Consider the following 23,508-nt stretch of genomic DNA (forward strand, 5'->3'; position numbering starts at 1 on the left):
CGTTCATCTGTGCAAACAATAGTACGCAAGTATAAACGCCTTGGGACCACACAGCCGTCATACCACTCAGGAAGGAGACGCGTTCCGTCTCTTAGAGATGAACGTATTTTAGTGTGAAAAGTGCAAATCAATCCCAGAACAACAGCAAAGGACCATGTGAAGATGCTGGAGGGAACGGGTACAAAAGTATCTATATCCACAGTAAAATGAGTCCTATATTAACATAACTTGAGAGGCTGCTCAGCAAGGAAGAAGCCACTGCTCCTTAACCTCCATAAAAAAGCCAGACTATGGTTTGCTATTGCACATGGGGACAACGAAAGTACTTTTTGGAAAAATGTCCTCTGGTCTGATGACACAAAAATAGAACTGTTTGGCCATAATGACCATTTATGTTGTACCAGCTCTGTCAGGAGGAATGGGCCAAAGTTCACCCAACTTATTGTGGGAAGCTTGTGGAATGCTTCCCAAAACATTTGACCCAAATGAAACAATTTAAAGGCAATGCTACCAAATACTAATTGAGTGTATGTGAACTTCTGACCCACTGGGATGTGATGAAATAAATAAAAGCTGTAATTCTCTCTACAATTATTCTGACATTTCACATTCTTAAAATAAAGTGGTGATCCTAACTGACCTAAAACAGGGGATTTAAACTAGGATTAAATGTCAGGAATTGTGAAAAACTGGGTTTTTAAATGTATTTGGTTAAGGTGTATGTAAACTTCCGACTTCAACTGTATCTGTCATTTTAAGTGACCTGACCATCCATTCCTCCAACTGCTCATGATTCATGCCGTCCACTCTGTGTCCACTATCCATGACCGAGTCAGCCAGGCAGTCATTCAGTCAGGCAGGGGGAGGCCTTCCTGAGCCTGTCACTGAAGTCCACAGCCTGGCACTAGACGGACACCCTCCATAAGGCTCCATCTGTATTAGAGGTTGACGGATTGATGATTTTTTTCAACGCCGATACCGATTTTATTGGAGGACCAAAAAAGCCGATACCAATTTAATTGGACTATTAAAATAAAAATAAAATATAAAAAATAAAAATGCATCTTTAAAAAAAAGGTGTGTGTTGTAATGACAATTACATTGCTCCCCAATGGTGGAACAAACTCCCTCACGACGCCAGGACAGCGGAGTCAATCACCACCTTCCGGAGACACCTGAAACCCCACCTCTTTAAGGAATACCTAGGATAGGAAAAAGTAATCCTTCTCACCCCCCCTTAAAATATTTAGATGCACTATTGTAAAGTGGCTGTTCCACTGGATGTCAAGGTGAATGCACCAATTTGTAAGTCGCTCTGGATAAGAGCGTCTGCTAAATGACTTAAATGTAATGTAAATGTACAACAATACTGAATGAACAATGACCACTTTTATTCTAACTTAATATAATCCATCAATTTAGTCTCAAATAAATAATGGAACATGTTCAATTTGGTTTAAATAATGCAAAAACACAGTGCAATATGTGCCGTGTAAAAAATATAAAAAATAAGCTAATGTTTAAATTCCTTGCTCAGAACATGAGAACATATAAAAGCCAGTGGTTCCTTTTTTAACACGAGTCTTCAGTATTTCCAGTTAAGGTGTTTTAGGTTGTAGTTATTATAGGAATTATGACATGTCGACTATTTCTCTATACCACTTGTATTTCATATACCTTTCACTATTGGATGTTCTAATAGGAACCTCTGTAATGCCAGCCTAATCTCGGGAGTTCATAGGCTTGAAGTCATAAACAGCGCTGTGCCTCAAGCATTGCTAAGAGCTGCTGGCAAGCGCAGTAAAGTGCTGTTTGAATGAATGCTTACAAGCCTGCTGCTGCCTACCACAGCTCAGTCAGACTGCTCTATCAAATATCAAATCATAGACTTAATTATAATAAACACACAGCAATACGAGCTTTTGGTCATTAATATGGTCAAATCTGTAAATTATCATTTCGAAAACAAAACGTTTATTCTTTCAGTGAAATACGGAACTGTTCCGTATTTTATCGAACGGGTGGCAACCTTATGTCTAAATATTGCTGTTAGTTTGCACAACCTTCAATGTTATGTCATTATGTAAGATACGGTCTTTGTTAGGAGGCCAAAACTACTGCATATACCCTGACTCTGCTTTGCACTGAACACGAGCAGTGACAATTTCTCTAGTAAATATTGCCTAAATATGCAGGTTTAAAGAAATATACTTGTTTATTGATTTTAAGAAAGGCAGTGATGTTTATGGTTTGGTACATTTGTGCAACGATTGTGCTTTTCCGCAAATGCGCTTTTGTTAAATCATCACCTTTTTGGCAAAGTTGAAGTTGACTGTGATTCGGTGATATATTAAAAGGCACCACTTTAATTATATGCAATGCAGGACAAGCTAGTTAACCTAGTAATATCATCAACCATGTGTAGTTAATTAGTGATTGTTTTTTATAAGTTTAACGCTAGCTAGCAATTTACCTTGGCTCCTTGCATCCACAAGGTCCTTTTGATCCTGCACTCGTGTAACAGGTGGTCAGCCTGCCACGCAGTCTCCTCGTGGATTGCAATGTAATCTGCATCCAAAAAGGCAGATTACCGATTGTTATGAAAACTTGATATCGGCCCTAATTAATCAGCCATGCCGATTTAAATTGGTCAACCTCTAATCTGTGTCCACAGCCGGCCAACTACAGCCCTGTCCTGCTCTGAACCTGGTGTTATTGGGATTGGCCCAAAGCATTCCCGCCTGGCAGCCTATCCACTAGAATTTGCCTATCCCATTCTCCCCCACGGCTGTTCATCATGGAAAGCAGGTCTATAGACAAGTTCACCTTCCACATACTGTAGTGTACATGAAGTCTATACAAATTATAGGAATAAGAGCAGCTGAGAAGTAAACAAGGCCAGTGTTACAGCCTACAGGCCTACAGTTTGTAAAGGATTTTTGTCTCGTCTGTTTTTGCATACAATTTTCTTAATTGTTTTGCCGTTGTAGTTATCTGTGATAAGGCTGGGTCTAACCTTCTTCTTCTATCAAGGCCACACAACGGTGAGTAATGTCTTTCATAGGGTACTCATTAAGGCTGCACTAGTGACTCACTTTGGGCAGTTAGTAGCCTAGCCTAATCCTAGTACATTTGTTAGTCATGGCATAATTTTAACAGCATACAAGTAATGACCCATCTCACTGATGAAGTCTCTGAATCCTTTCATCTCTTGTATGTCCAGAAAATCTGTCTTACGCTTACTGTGTCATGACTGGAGCAGAGAGATGACATCGTGCCTGCCTGTCACTGTGAAGGGCGGGTTCACTGAGATGTAGACGGATGTTTTGTGTTCATGTTTTTTTTTCATCTACATTAAACAAAAATATCAATGCAACATGCAACAATTTCAAATGTTTTACAGAGTTACAGTTCATATAAGGAAATTGGTCAATTGAAGTAAATGAATTAGGACTTAATCAACGGATATCACATGACTGGGAATACAGATATGCATCGGTTGGTCACAGCTTTAAAAGAGAACCAGTCAGTATCTGGTGTGACCATTTGCCTCATGCAGCGCAACACATCTCATTCGCATAGGTTTGATCAGGCTGTCGATTGTGGCCTGTGTAATGTTCTCCCACTCTTCAGTGACTGTGAGAAGTTGCTGGATATTGGCGGGAACTGGAACATGCTGTTGTACGTGTGAATCCAGAGCATCCCAAACATGCTCAATGGGTGACATGTCTGAGTATGCAGGCCATGGAAGAACTGGGATATTTTCAGCTTCCAGGAATTGTGTACAGATCTTTGCGACATGGGGCCGTGCATTATCATGCTGAAACATGAGGGGATGGCGGCGGATCTTATTTCGGGATCTCTTGTCCGTTCAAATTGACATTGATAAAATGCAATTTTGTTCGTTGTACATAGTTTATGCCTGCCCCGTACCATAACCCCACTCCCAGCATGGGACACTCTGTTCACAACAGTGACATCAGTAAACTGCTCGCCCCCACACACGCCATCTGCACAGGTATAGTTGAAACCGGGATTAATCAGTGAAGAGCTCACTTCTCCAGCGTGCCAGTGGCCGTCGACGCTGAGCATTTGCCCACTGAAGACTGTTACCATTCCGAACTGCAGTCAGGTCAAGACCTTGGTGAGGACAACGAGCATGCAGGTGAGCTTCCCTGAGACGGTTTCTGATAGTTTGTGCAGAAAGTCTTAGGTTGTGCAAACCCTCATTTTCATCAGCTGTCCAGGTGGCTGAATGTGGCTTATGGTACAATGTTGGACGCAGTTTATGGTAGAGAAATTAACACCACATTATCTGTCAACAGCTCTAGTGGACAGTCCTGCAGTCAGCATGCCAATTACATGCTCCCTCAAGTTGATACATCTGTGGTATTGTGTCGTGTGACACAACTGCACATTTTATTGTCCTATTACCCCCAGCACAAGGTGCACCTGTGTAATCATGCTGTTTGTCAGATTCTTGATATGCCACACTTGTCAGGTGGATGGATTATCTTGGCAAAGGAGAAATGCTCACTAACAGGGATGCAAAGAAGTTGAGAGAAGCTTTTTGTCAGTAAGGAACAAATTTCAGCTCATGAAACATGGGAAGAACACTTAATGTTGCGTTTTTATATTTTTGTTCAGTATAGATTTGACAGGCTCCAGCTCCACTCCTATCATACCTGACTGACACTGACTGCTGAGACGGTGCGCACTGATCAGTAGTGTGAAGATTGAATCTGTTGAGGCTTTAAAACTTTGGCATGGAAAGTGAAGGAGGTGCTGTACTTTGGCTCTGGAACTTCAATCCAATCCAGTCAAACCCTCTCCCGTCTCTCTGTGGATAGGGACTGTTAGGCTTATACGGGGCGTACACAACCTCACTTTCAAAGTCCTAACATCGCTGAGCCTCTCAATGTATTCCTCTCACATTAATAAATGTTGTACAGATGGGTCACTTAATACAAGATTCTTCACCTGGTCTTGAGGATTCTCAATACCACGCTGTCTCGCGAAAACAGTGATTTAGATTGTTTGAACTTCAGAGATGTAACAATTTGACGCTTTGGTTAAAGGCAAGTACGAAATCATACTATATACTATCATATATATAATATAAATATAATATATATATAAATATAATATAATATAGAAATATATATAATATATATAGAAATATATATAATATATATAAATGTATTAATATATTAAATATATATATAATATATTATATAATATATATATTATATAATATATAATATAATATATATATTATATAATATATTATATATATATTATATAATATATATATATAATATATTATATAATATATATAAATATATTAATATATTAAATATATATAATATATTATATAAATATATATATATATATATATATAATATATATATTATATAATATATATATATAATATATATATAATATATATATATATAATATATTATATATATATATATAATATATAATATATTATATAATATATATAAATATATTAATATATTAAATATATATCTATATATATTATATATATTTCTATATATATTATATTTATATTATATATATAATATTATATTATATATATAATATATATATATAGATCTCCTCTCTTCCAAGACTTCAACCCACCCATGTCCTCCTGTTTCCCCCTTCCTCTCCCCCAGGTCCCCCCTACGGTAGACTAGACGATGTCCACGATGGTGTACCCAAGGGAAGAGAAGCTAGAGAAGCTGTCCCAGGAGGAGATAATCTCCAACACCAAGCTGGTGATCCAGGGCCTGGAGGCACTGAAGAATGAGCACAACTCCATCCTGCACAGCCTGCTGGAGACCATCAAGTGCCTGAAGAAAGATGAGGCTAACCTGGTGCACGAGAAGTCCAGCCTTCTGCGCAAGTCTGTGGAGATGATCGAGCTGGGCCTTGGAGAAGCACAGGTATGTAAGCCTGAGGGAGGAGCTGAGTAGTTTGGTCTCATATCTATTTAATGCTGTCTTGCAAAATTTATTTGGTGTTAAAATGACCATTGGCTAGAGGTAGACAGTATAACAGATCTGGGATAAGGTTCTCTGCAAATGACTCAATTTGGTTGCTGCTTTAACTTCTGAGGGTACTTATATTACACAGCAACTTAATCTACAGTCTATTTGATTTGATTTATTAGACCAAGCTTAGGAAATCAGTCATGAGTCACCCTTAACACAGCTGTCTGTTAGGGTCTCTGTCTTTCAGAAGGCTCTCTCTGCAATTGCCTTGTTCTCTTACCTCTAATGCTATTTCTCCATCTGAGAAACCAGGGAGAACTAGGATGAAAGCGGACTGAAGAGAACCATGGACAGCTACTGATGTGCAGTGGTTTGATAACCTCCTCCCCCCTTCTCCTCAGGTGATGATGGCCCTGTCCAACCACTTAAACGCAGTGGAGTCTGAAAAGCAGAAACTGCGAGCCCAGGTGCGTCGGCTGTGCCAGGAGAACCAGTGGCTGAGGGACGAGCTGGCCAACACACAGCAGAAGCTGCAGAAGAGCGAACAGAGTGTGGCACAGCTGGAGGAGGAGAAGAAGCACCTAGAGTTCATGAACCAGCTCAAGAAGTACGACGAGGACGTCTCACCCACTGTGAGTTAACAAATGTGTGGATTCACGTATGCACGTACAATACCAGTCAAAAGTTTGGACAAACCTACTCATTCAAGAGTTTCTTTATTTTTATATTGTAGAATAATAGTAGACATAACCTATGGGATCATGTAGTAACCAAAAAAGTGTTAAACAAATCGAAATGTTTTATATTTGAGATTCTTCAAAGTAGCCACCCTTGATGACAGCTTTGCAGACTCTTGGCATTATCTCAACCAGCTTCATGACGTAGTCACCTGGAATGCATTTTAATTAACAGGTGTGCCTTAAGTTAATGTGTGGAAATTAATGTGTTTGAGCCTATCAATTGTGTTGTGAGGGGTGGGGTGGTATACAGGTACGGGTGGTATACAGAAGATGGCCCTCCTTGGTAAAAGACCAAGTCCATATTATGGCAAGAATAGCTCAAATAAGCAAAGAGAAATGAGCATCATTACTTTAAGACATGAAGGTCAGTTAATGCGGAAAATTAAGAACTTTGAAGGTTTCTTCAAGTGCACTCACAAACCATCAAGCGCTATGATGAAACTGGCTCTCATGAGGACCGCCACAGGAAAGGAAGACCCAGAGTTACCTCTGCTGCAAAGGATAAGTTCATTAGTTACATCTCAACATCAGCTGTTCATAGGAGACTGTGTGGCCTTTATGGTTGAAGTGCTGCGAAGAAACCACGACTAAAAGGACACCAATAAGAAGAAGAGACTTGTTTGGGCCAAGAAACACGAGCAATGGACACTAGACCGGCGAAAATTTAGAGATTTTTGACTCCAAACGCTGTCTTTGTGAGACGCAGAGTAGGTGAACGGATCATCTCCACTTGTGGTTCCCACCGTGAAGCATGGAAGAGGAGGTGTGATGGTGTGGGAGTGCTTTGCTGGCAACTCTAAGTTATTTAGAATTATAGGCCCACTTAACCAGCATGGCTACTACATCATTCTGCAGCGATACGCCATCCCATCTGATTTGCGCTTAGTCCCACTATCATTTGTTTTTCATTAGGACAATGACCCAAAATACACCTCCAGGCTGTGTAAGGGCTATTTGGCCAAGAAGGAGAGTGATTGAGTTCTGCATCAGATGACCTGGCCTCAACAATCACCCGACCCCAACCCAATTGAGATGGGTTTGGGTTGAGTTGGACCGCATAGTGAAGGAAAAGCAGCCTACTAGTGCTCAGCATGTGTTGGAAAAGCATTCCAGGTGAAGCTGTGTGAGAGAAGGCCAAGAGTGTGCAAGGCTGCCATCAAGGCAAAGAGTGGCTACTTTGAAGAATCTAAAATATATTTAGATTTGTTAACACTTTTTGGCTACTACATGAGTCCATGTGTTATTTCATAGTTTGCTTCACTATTATTCTACAATGTTGAAAAGTGTACAAATAAAGAAAAACCCTTGTGTGCGTGTGCGTGTGCGTGTGTGTGTGTACATACATGCATACATACATACATACATACATACAGTTGAAGTCGGAAGTTTACATACACCTTAGCCAAATACATTTAAACTCAGTTTTTCACAATTCCTGACATTTAATCGCAATAAAAATTTCCTGTCTTAGGTCAGTTAGGATCACCGCTTTATTTTAAGAATGTGAAATGTCAGAATAATAGAAGAGCGAGTGATTTTTATTTCAGCTTTTGATTCTTTCATCACATTCCCAGTGGGTCAGAAGATTACAAACACTCAATTAGCATTTGGTAGCATTGCCTTTAAATAGTTTAACTTGGGTCAAACATTTAGGGTAGCCTTCCACAAGCTTCCCACAATAAGAATTTTGGCACATTCCTCCTGACAGAGCTGGTGTACCTCAGGCGGGTTTCCTCGCTCGCACACGCCTTTTCAGTTCTGCCCACATTTTCTATAGGATTGAGGTCAGGTCTGTGATGGCCACTCCAATACCTTGACTGTTGTTCTTAAGCCATTTTATCACAACTTTGAAAGTATGCTTGGGGTCATTGTCCATTTGGAAGACTCATATGGGACCAAGCTTTAACTTCCTGACTGATGTCTTGAGATGTTGCTTCAATATATCCACATAATTTTCCTCCCTGATGAAGCCATCTATTTTGTGAAGTGCACCAGGCCCTCCTGCAGCAAAGTACCCCCACAACATGATGCTGCCACCCGGTGCTTCTTGGGTGGGATGGTGTTCTTCGGCTTGCAAGCCTCCCCCTTTGTCCTCCAAACATAACGATGGTCATTATGGCCAAACAGTTCTATTTTCGTTTCTTCAGACCAGAGGACATTTCTCCAAAAGGTACAATCTTTGTCCCCATGTGCAGTTGCAAACCGTAGTCTTCCTTTTGTATGGAGGTTTTGGAGCAGTGGTTTCTTCTTTGCTCAGTGGTCTATCAGGTTATGTTGATATAGGACTTGTTTTACTGTGGATATAGATACTTTTGTACCTGTTTCCTCCAGCCTCTTCACAAGGTCCTTTGCTGTTCTGGAATTGATTTTCACTTTTCAAACCAAAGTACTTTCATCTCTAGGAGACAGAACGCATCTCCTTCCTGAGTGGTATGATGGCTGCGTGGTCCATGGTGTTTATACTTGCGCACTATTGTTTGTACATATGAACGTCGTACCTTCAGGCGTTTTGAAATCGCTGCCAGACCTGTATACAATTTTTTTTAAATATTTATTTTTATGTTACCATGATGCCAAGCAAAGAGGCACTGAGTTTTGAAGGTAGGCCTTGAAATACATCCATAACTCAAATTATGTCAATAAGCCTAACAGAAGCTTCTAAAGCCATGACATAATTTTCTAGAATTTGCCAAGCTGTTTAAAGGCACATTCGACTTAGTGGAATTCATTCTGACTCACTGGAATTTTGATAAAGTGAATGTTAAATAATCTGTCTAAACAATTGTTGGAAAAATTACTTGTCATGCACCAAGTAGATGTCCTAACCAACTTGCCAACACTAAAGTTTGTTAACAAGAAATTTGTGGAGTGGTTGAAAAACTAGTTTCAATGACTCCAACCTAGGTGTAAGTAAACTTCCGACTTCAACTGTATATATATATATACACACACACAGGTTATGGTGTGAGATTAATGCAGCCATCACGTCTTTACCGGGAAGGGGAAATGACCTGCATGGCCTTCCTGGAAAGTGATTGGTCAGGGCCTCATTGATCCAGTGGTTGGAATGAATCCCCCTGGGTAATGTTAACTAGGGCATGCAAAGTGTTTTGCAACAAAAAATAGATGTTTCTTATTGGACAAGTCTAGGCTGTCTCTCCCTTTTTCAGTCCTTTCTTTGTCTTCTGTTTAATGCATATTGAAAATGACCCTGGCTGTATTCATGAGTCTGTTTTAGAAGGTTGCAATGTTAAGAAACATTCAGATAGTACTGCATTTTGTAGGACAGATGATTTTCTGTCATATAGAATTGGCCATTGTCAGGTTGATTCATTAAATGTATATCTGCAACGTTGTCACTGAATGTCATTGAATGCCCCGGACTTTCTCCTTAGTCAGTCACTGAAGCTGTAATGGTCCACGCAATGACTGCTGCGTAACTCTGCAGGACCCGTTCCAGATTAATCTCCTCTGGGACCACAACCCTCACCCTGCTATTTATTTTAAGGTCTTTGAAGAGGTTGCCTCACTAAGAAAATGTTTAAATGCATATGGATGTGCGATTTTCCCCATAGGGTTCTTGAAGAACGCTGACAATATAGAATTTAAAATCTCTTCTGGGTCGTGTCATTAGTTCATAAAACGTAACTGAATTTTGAAAAGGAATCAAATGGTTCAGGCCCCCCCCCCCCACTGGTCTTGAGATGACTATGAATGAAAAAATCTGAAGAATAAGTACTGATGACATTATAGTGAATGCAAGATTTTTCCAACATGGCTGGTAAAGAAACCGCATGATAGCTGCTCAGACAGACATGCCTCAGAACTGGCATTCTGTCATGCGTTCAGGACGCAGCTGTTTAGATAATTATATGAATATGCTTGTCATTCTCGGTCTCTATTCTAGTGGCACTTGACTGAATGATTGCCATGAGTGATTTTAATATTGTAGCGGGCAGGGGTGCCGGGCTGGCCCACAAGTGTGAAGTAGCACAAGCTCAGACCAAGGTGGACCTTTTCTCCAGGGAAACTACCCAGGACTTTTATTCATTAACCTGTTGCGATGAGCAATCCCGTATCCGGGATCGTAATTATAGCCTCAAGCTCATTACCATAACGCAACGTTGAAAATCGCAAATGAAATTAAATAAATATATTGGCTCTCAAGCTTAGCCTTTTGTTAACAACACTGTCATCTCTGATTTTCAAAATATGCTTTTCAACCATAGCTACACAAGTATTTGTGTAAGAGTATTGATAGCTAGCATAGCATTAAGCATAGCATTCAGCAGGCAACATTTTCACAAAAACAAGAAAAGCATTCAAATAAAATAATTTACCTTTGAAGAACTTCAGATGTTTTCAATGAGGAGACTCTCAGTTAGATAGCAAATGTTCAGTTTTTCCAAAAAGATTATTTGTGTAGGAGAAATCGCTCCGTTTTGATCACGTTTGGCTAAGAAAACCCCCCGAAAATTCAGTCATCAAAACGGCAAACTTTTTTCCTAATTAACTCCATAATATCGACAGAAACATGGCAAACGTTGTTTAGAATCAATCCTCAAGGTGTTTTTCACATCTATTCGATGATAAATCATTCGTGGCAGTTTGGTTTCTCCTCTGAATCACATGGAAAAATACATGCAGCTGGAGATTGCGCACCAATTTTGACGGAGGACACCAGGCGGACACCTGGTAAATGTAGTCTCTTCCAATGGTATGCCTACAAATACGTCACAATGCTGCAGACACCTTGGGGAAACGACAGTGAAGACTCGTTCCTGGTGCATTCACAGCCATATAAGGAGACATTGGAACACAGCGCCTCAAATCTGGCTCACTTCCTGTTTGAAGTTTCATCTTGGTTTAGCCTGTAGCATTAGTTCTGTGGCACTCAGACAATATCTTTGCAGTTTTGGAAACGTCAGTGTTTTCTTTCCAAAGCTGTCAATTATATGCATAGTCGAGCATCTTTTTGTGACAAAATATCTTGTTTAAAACGGGAACGTTTTCCATCCAAAAATGAAATGCTGCCCCCAGAGGTTCAAGAGGTTAACAGAATGTGCCATCGTGCTGGGTAACAATAAAACCAAACCAAAAACCTAGCTCTTCCTTTGAGCCTTTCTACGTGTTTTTCTGGTCCCTCTGCTACCGGACAGCTAAGCTGTTTTACCGCCATATCAAACAAAATAAAAAATGTATCTAACAGACTTCTCCTTACTGGGGTCAGGTCTACAGCCAATTAACGGCCGGTAAGTTCTTGTCCCGTTTTGGTCTGATATCCCTTTCAGCATTAGAGGGCTCAGCGTTTCAGCTCTTGCTGCTCCAGGGACACAACAGATCTGGCCAAAGCCAGGTTAAAAACAGTCTTCACCCAACTTCCAAGTGAATTATTTTCAGGTGTGTGTAACTTACCCTTTCAGGCCACCCCCTCTCCTGGCCAGCTGATGTAGCCAACGAGAAGGAATATAGTGGCCATCTCTCACACCCACCCTTTCTGGGTAGGGACGTCGTCGTCCACACATTGTTGCAGCGGGACAGTGCGTCTGCATTCCCGTATTTCGACCCAGATCTGTGGACGTGAGAGAAACCACCTGGACACTATTGATGGTCTCCTTGTTCCTGGACATCCAGACCAGAGGAGCATGGTCCGTGACCAGCGTGAGTGTCGTCCCAGGAGGTACTTTAATTTCTTCAATGCCCACAGCACCCCTAGGCATTCTTTCTCCACTGAGTATTTGGTCTCGTTGATACAGCTTCCGGCTGATTATATAGGATGGTATGCTCCTCCCTGCATATTTATCGGGACAAGCCTGCGCCCACCCATTTGTCTGAGACATCAGTCTGGACCACCTTCTCTCCCCAAAGTCCGGCATCACCAAGACTAGTCTGGAACACAGGGCCTCCTTTTGGGTTCTGGAAGGCTTCTTCCGCTTTGTCAGTCCACCTGACCAGGCTGGGCTGGGGCTTTTATGGTCAGGTCTGTGAAAGGACCAGCTACAGTTGCATAGTTTGATAGGCTAACCAGCATTCCTAAGGTTTTTACCTGAGACTTGGTTTGTGGCTGTGGCCACTGTCGGATGGCTTGAGCTTTCTTCTCTAGCAGTTTGACTTTGCCCCTCCCGATGGTGATACCAGGTACTCTCCTTACGCAAGGCCCAGCCTGCATGTTTTTGCATTGGCGGTTGGACCTGCTCTGCAAAGTACCTCCAAGACAGCGTTGAGCTGCTTCAGGTGAGATTCCCACTTTGTGTACAGCCCTATCACGTTGTCCAAATATGCTGCCGAGTACTCACTGTGGGGTCTCAGGACCCTAGCCGTTAGCCTCTGAAAAGTAGGCGAAGCTCCATGCAGGCCGAAGGGTAAAACCGTGTAATGGAACAGCACTGTATGTGTGGCAAAGGCAGTCTTCTCCCCCCTTTTTTGAGCCACGAGAACCTGCCAGTACCCCTTAGTAAGATCCAGGGTGCTGATATACTAGTCGCTGCCAAAGCGGTTAGTCAGCTCATCTACACCGGGCATAGGATAAACGTCACATTTTGATATCTTATTTAGTTTTCAGAAGTCAAAATCAAATAGCCCTTCGTACATCTGCTGATATCTCAAAGTGCTGTACAGAAACCCAGCCTAAAACCCCAAACAATGCAGGTGTAGAAGCACGGAGGCTAGAAAAAACTCCCTAGAAAGGCCAAAACCTAGGAAGAAACCTGGAGAGGAACCAGGCTATGTGGGGTGGCCTGGTTCCTCTCTAGGTATGTGGGGTGGCCAGTCCTCTTCTGGCTGTGCCGGGTGGAGACTATAACAGAACATGGCCAAGATGTTCAAATGTTCATAAATGACCAGCATGGTCAAATAATAATAATCACAGGCAGAACAGTTGAAACTGGAGCAGCAGCACGGCCAGGTGGACTGGGGACAGCAAGGAGTCACCATGTCAGGTAGTCCTGAGGCATGGTCCTAGGGCTCAGGTCCTCCGAGAGAGAATTAGAGAGAGCATACTTAAATTCACACAGGACACCGGATAGGACAGGAGAAGTACTCCAGATATAACAAACTGACCCTAGCCCCCCCGACACAACCTACTGCAGCATAAATACTGGAGGCTGAGACAGGAGGGGTCAGGAGACACTTTGGCCCCATCCGAGGACACCCCCGGATAGGGCCAAACAGGAAGGATATAACCCCACCCACTTTGCCAAAGCACAGCCCCCACACCACGAGAGGGATATCTTCAACCACCAACTTACCATCCTGAGACGAGGCCGAGTATAGCCCACAAAGATCTCCGCCACGGCACAACCCAAGGGGGGGGCGCCAACCCAGACAGGAAGATCACATCAGTGACTCAACCCACTCAAGTGACGCACCCCTTCTAGGGATGGTATGAAAGAGCCCTAGTAAGCCAGTGACTCCTGTAATAGGGTTAGAGGCAGAGAATCCCAGTGGAAAGAGAGGAACCGGCCAGGCAGAGACAGCAAGGGCGGTTCGTTGCTCAGGAGCCTTTCCATTCACCTTCACACTCCTGGGCCAGACTACACTCAATCATTTGGGGCGGCAGCGTAGCCTAGTGGTTAGAGCGTTGGACTAGTAACCGGAAGGTTGCGAGTTCAAACCCCCAAGCTGACAAGGTACAAATCTGTCGTTCTGCCCCTGAACAGGCAGTTAACCCACTGTTCCCAGGCCGGCATTGAAAATAAGAATATGTTCTTAACTGACTTGCCTGGTTAAATAAAGGTCAAATAAAATAAATATGACCCACTGAAGAGGTGAGTCTTCAGTAAAGACTTACAGGTTGAGACCGAGTTTGCGTCTCTCACATGGGTAGGCAGACCATTCCATAAAAATGGAGCTCTATAGGAGAAAGCCCTGCCTCCAGCTGTTTGCTTAGAAAATCTAGGGATAATTAGGAGGCCTGCGTCTTGTGACCGTAGCATACGTGTAGGTATGTATGGCAGGACCAAATCAGAGAGATAGGTAGGAGCAAGCCCATGTAATGCTTTGTAGGTTAGCAGTAAAACCTGGAAATCAGCCCTTGCCTTGACAGGACGCCAGTGTAAGGAGGCTAGCACTGGAGTAATATGATCAAATTTTTTGGTTCTAGTCAGGATTCTTGCAGCCGTATTTAGCACTAATTGAAGTTTATTTAGTGCTTTATCCGGGTAGCCGGAAAGTAGAGCATTGCAGTAGTCTAACCTAGAAGTGACAAAAGCGTGGATTAATTTTTCTGCATTTTTGGACAGAACCCTAACCCTAAAACGGAACCTTGAGGAACACCGAAATTTACAGTTGATTTGTCAGAGGACAAACCATTCACAGAGACAAACTGATATCTTTCCGACAGATAAGATCTAAACCAGGCCAGAACTTGTCTGTGTAGACCAATTTGGGTTTCCAATCTCTCCAAAAGAATGTGGTGATCGATGGTATCAAAAGCAGCACTAAGGTCTTGGAGCACGAGGACAGATGCAGAGCCTCGGTCCGATGCCATAAAAGGTCATTTACCACCTTCACAAATGCAGTCTCAGTGCTATGATGGGATCTAAAACCAGACTAAATCATTTCGTATACATTGTTTGTCTTCAGGAAGGCAGTGAGTTGCTGCGCAAGTCCTTGCAAAATCTTACTGACTCGTCCAGCTTCGGCACTAAGAAGATGAGGCTGCACTATTTACTCTGGGACGGCTCGATAATCCCCATTTTTAGCATCTGGTGGTCCTCCTTTTTGATGGCCTCCAGTCTGGCCTCTAGGACCCTATAAGGCCATAATGTTACCTTTCTGGGTTCTGTGTGGATGTGGTGGTGCTTCAAGGTTGTGCACCCTGGGAAGGGAGAGAGGTCCCTGCTCTGGTCCACTTGTTCCCCCATCTCTTGCCGATGTAGTTTTGTAAGCTCGTCTGAAGAACAACACCAGTTCCTTGTGCAATCCCTTTGGAGGTAATAGTTCTTATGGGAATGGCCTATGGTTAGCGGGTGGCATAGTCTAGAATCACCAGGATCTATTGGTGCCCTTTGGTGGACTTCACCAGGGGCCCCACCAGGTCCCCTTTGAGAGAATCACAACGGACATCTATAATAGGAAGAGGGATTAGAAGATGTGTGCTTTAGATGCACTGAGTTGCCATTCGGGACACAACCGACAATAGTCCACCTTACTACTCCCAGCCAGTAGAAGCGCCAGAGGATCCTGTCCTTTTGTCTTCTGGACCCCCAGATTGCCTCCAAGGACATCAGTTGTATAATTTGCAATATGGTGGGGTCATACTGCCTTTGGACCAATAACAGTTTAACTTTAGAATGGACTTATTTAGCATAATACAACAGCTGCCTCTTAATCACAAATCAAAGATATCTTAATTCGCTCACCCAAGGGATCATCTTTCCATCTACTTCAGTGACCTGGCTCCTCGCTTGGGTGAGGTTGGGGTCTTCCAGCGGAAGACAGTTGAACCGGGCCTTCTGCTTCCCAACAGTTTAGAAAGGAGGACATCTCTTCCATTAACTTTGGTTGGGAATGTGGGGGCTGGTGACTCCTCCCAACAGGTCATTAAGTGACGGGGCCTCTCCCCAACTGGGTCTGTGGTGGGCATGGGTTAATTTCTACACTCATAACTTAGGTCTGGGCTTAGCCCGAACATACGTTGTCAGGGCGACTCCGCCTCTTAGCGTGAGACAGGGGTCTCTGGTTGTTACCTTAGCTTACCCTCAGTCTTGTCTGTCTTACCAGACTTCAGCATATCCATTGTGGTCTGGTGGCTCTCCACTAGGAGGACTAGTTGGTACACGGATTGTGGATTGCCCTGGCTGGCCACCTTCTTGGCCCGTAGGAAGTGGTCCATTACCACTCTCCTCCACACTAGGCCCTGAGGGGTCACTCTGCAAACAAGCCTTCCCCAGCCACATAAGGTAGTGCATCTGGGCCCTAACTGACTGGATGGGGACAAAGGTCCATTCAAGACCTGGCTAATCAACGTGTAGCCATGCTGTGCCAGAATCACTGCCTTAACCACCTTGTTATCTTTAGCTTGATCATCTGATAGGTCATAGTAGGACCGGTGTGCATCTCTAGCCGTGTTGTGGTTCTCTGAGGCAAGAGGTAGGCTTCCACATCATCCGCCTCTGTAATGTTCAGCAGGAGCCTTCCCAGGTTGGGTCCACTGGCTGGGGTTGCCTGTGGAGCACCAGTGGTGATGGTCTGTAAATGGACCAGGAACCTAGCATTTGTAATGAACTCCCTGTGTATGACATACTGGGCCTGGCTGTCATGAGCCAGCTGCTTGAGGTTCTCCATGATATGGAATTACATCAGTCTTTTGTCACTTAGCCCTCCAAACCCATAGATTTAATTCCTGCATTCTCCACCAGTGTAGCGGTCAGGGGTGCCGGGCTGGCCCACAAGTGACGATAATGTGAAGTAGCACAAGCTTAGACCAAGGTGGACCTTTTCTCCAGGGAAACTACCCAGGACTTTTATTAATTAACAGAATATAAACCAAAAACGGAATCAAAACCGAGCCTTTCTACATGATTCCTCCGGTCTGTCTCTGCTACTGGACAGCAAAGCTGTTTGCCGGCATATAAAACAGAAATCTAGCAGTCTTGTTCTTACTGGGGTCAGGTCTACGGCCAAGTAACGTCCGGTCGGTTCTTGTCTCGTTGGGTCTGATATCCCTCTCCGCATTAGAGGGCTCAGCATTTCAGCTCTTGCTGCTCCAGGGACACATGCAGATCTGGCCAAAGCCAGGTTAAAAACAGCCACCACCCAACCTCCAAGCTAATTATATTCAGGTTTGGTTAATTAGGCTCTTACCATTCCGGGCCACCTTCTCTCCTGGCCAGCAGATGTAGCCAACAAGCAGGAATATACTGGCCATCACACACCCACCCTCACTCGATCACAATATAATATACAGATTTTACGTGGCTGTTCATGGTAGTCGAGTGCTTGTGTTAATTGGGCTGGTGATCTGTCTCTCAGCAGGAGGAGAAGGACGGCGAGCCACCAAAGGACTCTCTGGATGATCTCTTCCCCAACGATGAAGAGGAGCAAGGCCAAGGCAGTAAGAACCACTGACATAATTACTAGCCGTCCATGACATCTCTGTACTTTTTAGGATTCTTCCCAAATGTAAATGAGATGTTAATCTCAATGTGACCTCTGTGGTTAAATAAAGGTTAACAATAATGTCAGCCTACCCTCGACCCTATCAAGTGCACTACTTCTGACAAGGGCCCATAGGCTGCCATTTGGGACAGTCTTGGATATAATTGTAGATCCTTGGCTTGTAATGTATTATTGGAGTTCTGCTACTCATTTACATTACATTTAAGTCATTTAGCAGACGCTCTTATCCAGAGCGACTTACAAATTGGTGCATTCACCTTATGACATCCAGTGGAACAACCACTTTACAATAGTGCATCTAAATATTTTAAGGGGGGGGGGTGAGAAGGATTACTTTATCCTATCATAGGTATTCCTTAAAGAGGTGGGGTTTCAGGTGTCTCCGGAAGGTGGTGATTGACTCCGCTGTCCTGGCGTCGTGAGAGAGTTTGTTCCACCATTGGGGAGCCAGAGCAGCGAACAGTTTTGACTGGGCTGAGCGGGAACTGTACTTCCTCAGTGGTAGGGAGGCGAGCAGGCCAGAGGTGGATGAACGCAGTGCCCTTATTTGGGTGTAGGGCCTGATCAGAGCCTGGAGGTACTGAGGTGCCGTTCCCCTCACAGCTCCGTAGGCAAGCACCATGGTCTTGTAGCGGATGCGAGCTTCAACTGGAAGCCAGTGGAGAGAGCGGAGGTGCGGGGTGACGTGAGAGAACTTGGGAAGGTTGAACACTAGACGGGCTGCGGCGTTCTGGATGAGTTGTAGGGGTTTAATGGCACAGGCAGGGAGCCCAGCCAACAGCGAGTTGCAGTAATCCAGACGGGAGATGACAAGTGCCTGGATTAGGACCTGCGCCGCTTCCTGTGTGAGGCAGGGTCGTACTCTGCGGATGTTGTAGAGCATGAACCTACAGGAACGGGCCACCGCCTTGATGTTAGTTGAGAACGACAGGGTGTTGTCCAGGATCACGCCAAGGTTCTTAGCGCTCTGGGAGGAGGACACAATGGAGTTGTCAACCGTGATGGCGAGATCATGGAACGGGCAGTCCTTCCCCGGGAGGAAGAGCAGCTCCGTCTTGCCGAAGTTCAGCTTGAGGTGGTGATCCGTCATCCACACTGATATGTCTGCCAGACATGCAGAGATGCGATTCGCCACCTGGTCATCAGAAGGGGGAAAGGAGAAGATTAATTGTGTGTCGTCTGCATAGCAATGATGGGAGAGACCATGTGAGGTTATGACAGAGCCAAGTGACTTGGTGTATAGCGAGAATAGGAGAGGGCCTAGAACAGAGCCCTGGGGGACACCAATGGTGAGAGCGCGTGGTGAGGAGACAGATTCTCGCCACGCCACCTGGTAGGAGCGACCTGTCAGGTAGGACGCAATCCAAGCGTGGGCCGCGCCGGAGATGCCCAACTCGGAGAGGGTGGAGAGGAGGATCTGATGGTTCACAGTATCGAAGGCAGCCGATAGGTCTAGAAGGATGAGAGCAGAGGAGAGAGAGTTAGCTTTAGCGGTGCGGAGCGCCTCCGTGATACAGAGAAGAGCAGTCTCAGTTGAATGACTAGTCTTGAAACCTGACTGATTTGGATCAAGAAGGTCATTCTGAGAGAGATAGCGGGAGAGCTGACCAAGGACGGCACGTTCGAGTTTTGGAGAGAAAAAAAAGAAGGGATACTGGTCTGTAGTTGTTGACATCGGAGGGATCGAGTGTAGGTTTTTTTCAGAAGGGGTGCAACTCTCGCTCTCTTGAAGACGGAAGGGACGTAGCCAGCGGTCAGGGATAAGTTGATGAGCGAGGTGAGGTAAGGGAGAAGGTCTCCGGAAATGGTCTGGAGAAGAGAGGAGGGGAAAAAGTCGAGCGGGCAGGTTGTTGGGCGGCCGGCCGTCACAAGACGCGAGATTTCATCTGGAGAGAGAGGGGAGAAAGAGGTGAGAGCACAGGGTAGGGCAGTGTGAGCAGAACCAGCGGTGTCGTTTGACTTAGCAAACGAGGATCGGATGTCGTCGACCTTCTTTTCAAAATGGTTGACGAAGTCATCTGCAGAGAGGGAGGAGGGGGGGGAGGATTCAGGAGGGAGGAGAAGGTGGCAAAGAGCTTCCTAGGGTTAGAGGCAGATGCTTGGAATTTAGAGTGGTAGAAAGTGGCTTTAGCAGCAGAGACAGAGGAGGAAAATGTAGAGAGGAGGGAGTGAAAGGATGCCAGGTCCGCAGGGAGGCGAGTTTTCCTCCATTTCCGCTCGGCTGCCCGGAGCCCTGTTCTGTGAGCTCGCAATGAGTCATCAAGCCACGGAGCGGGAGGGGAGGACCGAGCCGGCCTGGAAGATAGGGGACATAGAGAGTAAAAGGATGCAGAAAGGGAGGAGAGGAGGGTTGAGGAGGCAGAATCAGGAGATAGGTTGGAGAAGGTTTGAGCAGAGGGAAGAGATGATAGGATGGAAGAGGAGAGAGTAGCGGGGGAGAGAGAGCGAAGGTTGGGACGGCGCGATACCGTCCGAGTAGGGGCAGTGTGGGAAGTGTTGGATGAGAGCGAGAGGGAAAAGGATACAAGGTAGTGGTCGGGGAGTTGCAATGAGGTTAGTGGAAGAACAGCATCTAGTAAAGATGAGGTCGAGCGTATTGCCTGCCTTGTGAGTAGGGGGGGAAGGTGAGAGGGTGAGGTCAAAAGAGAGGAGTGGAAAGAAGGAGGCAGAGAGGAATGAGTCAAAGGTAGACGTGGGGAGGTTAAAGTCGCCCAGAACTGTGAGAGGTGAGCCGTCCTCAGGAAAGGAGCTTATCAAGGCATCAAGCTCATTGATGAACTCTCCGAGGGGACCTGGAGGGCGATAAATGATAAGGATGTTAAGCTTGAAAGGGCTGGTAACTGTGACAGCATGAAATTCAAAGGAGGCGATAGACAGATGGGTACTCAACTACAATACAAAAAAATGCACTGTTGTAGAAAAGATTTCTCCCTCACACACACAATTACCTCTGCACCTTGCTTATTGTGGCAACATTTCAGTCTTTCACTTTCACTGCACTGTTTGTTACCAATAACAAGGTCAACCAGTGTCCTTCGTCTTCTTGTTGACATGCCCTTTGCTCTGTGTACCCTCCTTCCTTCACCCCCTCAGTGCAGCACCAGCACAACAGTGCTGCGGTGGCCGCAGCCCAACAGGGAGGCTATGAGATCCCAGCCCGCCTGAGGACCCTCCACAATCTGGTGATCCAGTATGCCTCCCAGGGGCGCTACGAGGTGGCCGTGCCCCTCTGCAAACAGGCCCTGGAGGACCTGGAGAAGACCTCCGGACACGACCACCCTGATGTCGCCACCATGCTCAATATACTGGCCCTTGTCTACAGGTGAGGCCTGGCATTCTCGTGATCTATATCAGGGTCGTGTTCATTAGGGCACCTAGCAGACAATGATTTAAAGACCCAATGCAGACATTTTTTTCTATATCAAATCATTTCTGGTTAACAATTGAAGTACCTTACTTTAAAATTAGAGTAAATAGCTTTTTAACATGACACTTCTCATGCAAGAATTTAGCTAGGACTGTCTGAGAGTAGTCCGAGTTGGGAGGGGCAAACTGAAAACTATGTTATTGGCAGTGGTTTGGAACTCTTATTGGCCTGTTAACCAATTTACCGCATGGTGATGTCACCATGGAACGCCGACACTCCTGCCCATGCAAACCTGCTGATTAGAAGGTCCTGTGTAGGTCCTGTGTAAATTTGTATTTTCAACTGGCAACTATCAAGAAATAACACTGATCAAATGTTCTCACACTTTTACTGTTAGTTTCATCAGCAGTTGTACAATATCATGCAAAACACAGGAAAGACTACATTTTGACTGCACTGGGCCTTTAAAGTGTTTTGTAACAAGTTTTTATGTTGGACAAGACTACAAAGTCCCACCCTGTTTCATTCAGGTTTCTTCTGTTTTGTTTGTGCCTAGTTTGTGCCTAGGGACAATGCTGCATGGTTTGCCTGTTATTTTGTTCAGTTTGCCTTGCTAGGTTTTCCTATTTGCAGTCTTTGTAGGATTTGTAGTATTAATCCTTCATTGCTTATATACTATTCTGGCTTAATTTCTGCATTTCAATGCATGCAATGAAGACAGCACATTATGACTTTGCGGTGTGCTTGTATGCTGAGATTATATTGGATCTCACGCTCTCTCGCTCTCGCTCTCTCTCTAGGGATCAGAACAAATACAAAGAGGCTGCCCATCTGCTCAACGACGCTCTGTCCATCCGGGAGAAGACTCTCGGCAAAGACCACCCTGCTGTAAGCAAGGACCCTCTTCATGACAAACACACTATGTGGACAGACTGACCCATGTGTGGAAGTAAAAGATTTGTCATCGGGTGTTAGTTTACAATAGCCAGAATGGCTTGGTGGGCTTTGTCACTGGGGAGCCAATAATGCACAAGCCCGCCTTACTTACCATCCCACACTACGTCTGCATATGCATTTCTTGCTTTATCCACATCAATTCCTGATATGGATTTATGTTGCTAGTCTCTTACCTGAAGGTCATCAATCACAACTGTTCAATACCCTTTCACCTAAACCCAGAGCTAATGCATTTCCAAAACAACCTCACACACAGAGAAATGGTTTATGACCACTTCATCAACATCCATGAGAATGCTCCATAACAATCGGTTGCATCCCAAATAGAACCCTATTCTCTATTTAGTACAATACTTTTGACCAGGGCCCCTAGAGTGCTTTATGTAGGGTGCTATTTGGGACAAAGACTCGTATGCTGCTGGTGTCGTCAAGAGAAAGGAAGGATGACTATGTTTTTGTTGAAGAATAAGGGTTGGAGGAAGTCAATTTGAAGCATGCGCTAGGTGCCATGCCCCTCTCTCCCCCTCTCTCTCCCTGGTCCTCTAGACAAACTAATGAAAACACTGTTGGCTATAGGAATCTCACTTATACCAGACCCAAGTGACGGATAGCTAAAACATGTTAGACTGGGCAATATCCATGTTATGATCTTGATACATCACCTGATGACATAGATGGAAATATTGATATTATATACAAATGGTTACTGGTTAGTGACAACTCCAAGTAGTCTAATCATTGTTGTGTGCGTTTGTTCCTGTCATCCAGGTTGCTGCTACACTCAACAACCTAGCCGTGCTCTATGGAAAGAGGGGCAAGTACAAGGAGGCCGAGCCACTGTGCAAGAGAGCTTTGGAGATAAGAGAAAAGGTAGATCATATCCCTGGACCTCTTATCTATTGTTAACCTGACATAATATTGCTCAGATCACCTGAAAACACACACTTATCTAGGCCTCAGATCTGATAGAAACTTTCGCAGAATGATATTCCTGTGACGTGATGATTATAATTACCAGGCAGGAGAGAGGGGTTTGGAAGAAAAGAGAGAAAGAACAGTGCGGTCGTAACGTAGCAGATACGTTCTGTGCCTCAGAGCCCCAAACAGCTCGTTCCATATTGATCTGGGTTTTATTAGATTTGCTTCTTTTGAGTGGAGAAACCTTATGTTGACTGCTGGAAGAGACTTGGGGATATTATTTAATTAAGCAGATTAGAACACAATCAAAGGTTGAGACCTACTTGAATGGTAGACAACAAAACAGTTAAGCTCTTTGCCTGCAGCACTAAGATAGTTGTATAATATGCTTAGAAAAAGCTACTGA

At 44.3% G+C, this 23,508-nt stretch overlaps 1 protein-coding gene across 11 annotated transcripts in view; it reads left to right on the plus strand.

The window, feature by feature from the left end:
• LOC124041488 (kinesin light chain 1-like) overlaps positions 1-23,508 on the plus strand; it is a 56,988-nt gene that overhangs the window by 11,737 nt on the left and 21,743 nt on the right. For 7 of the 11 annotated variants that reach the window (XM_046359120.1, XM_046359126.1, XM_046359128.1 and 4 more), the window contains exons 2-7: positions 5,682-5,951; positions 6,401-6,631; positions 17,714-17,795; positions 20,954-21,182; positions 22,028-22,115; positions 22,953-23,054. In XM_046359120.1, the coding sequence (XP_046215076.1) occupies positions 5,706-5,951; positions 6,401-6,631; positions 17,714-17,795; positions 20,954-21,182; positions 22,028-22,115; positions 22,953-23,054 (978 nt within the window). In that variant the 5' untranslated portion in view covers positions 5,682-5,705. Of the gene's footprint in view, positions 1-2,788; positions 2,809-5,681; positions 5,952-6,400; positions 6,632-17,713; positions 17,796-20,953; positions 21,183-22,027; positions 22,116-22,952; positions 23,055-23,508 lie in introns of those variants that run through there. The other 4 variants (XM_046359123.1, XM_046359125.1, XM_046359122.1 and 1 more) reach the window with 3 other exon arrangements.

This window comes from Oncorhynchus gorbuscha, linkage group LG08 (assembly GCF_021184085.1).
Source record: "Oncorhynchus gorbuscha isolate QuinsamMale2020 ecotype Even-year linkage group LG08, OgorEven_v1.0, whole genome shotgun sequence".
NCBI lineage: Eukaryota > Metazoa > Chordata > Actinopteri > Salmoniformes > Salmonidae > Oncorhynchus > Oncorhynchus gorbuscha.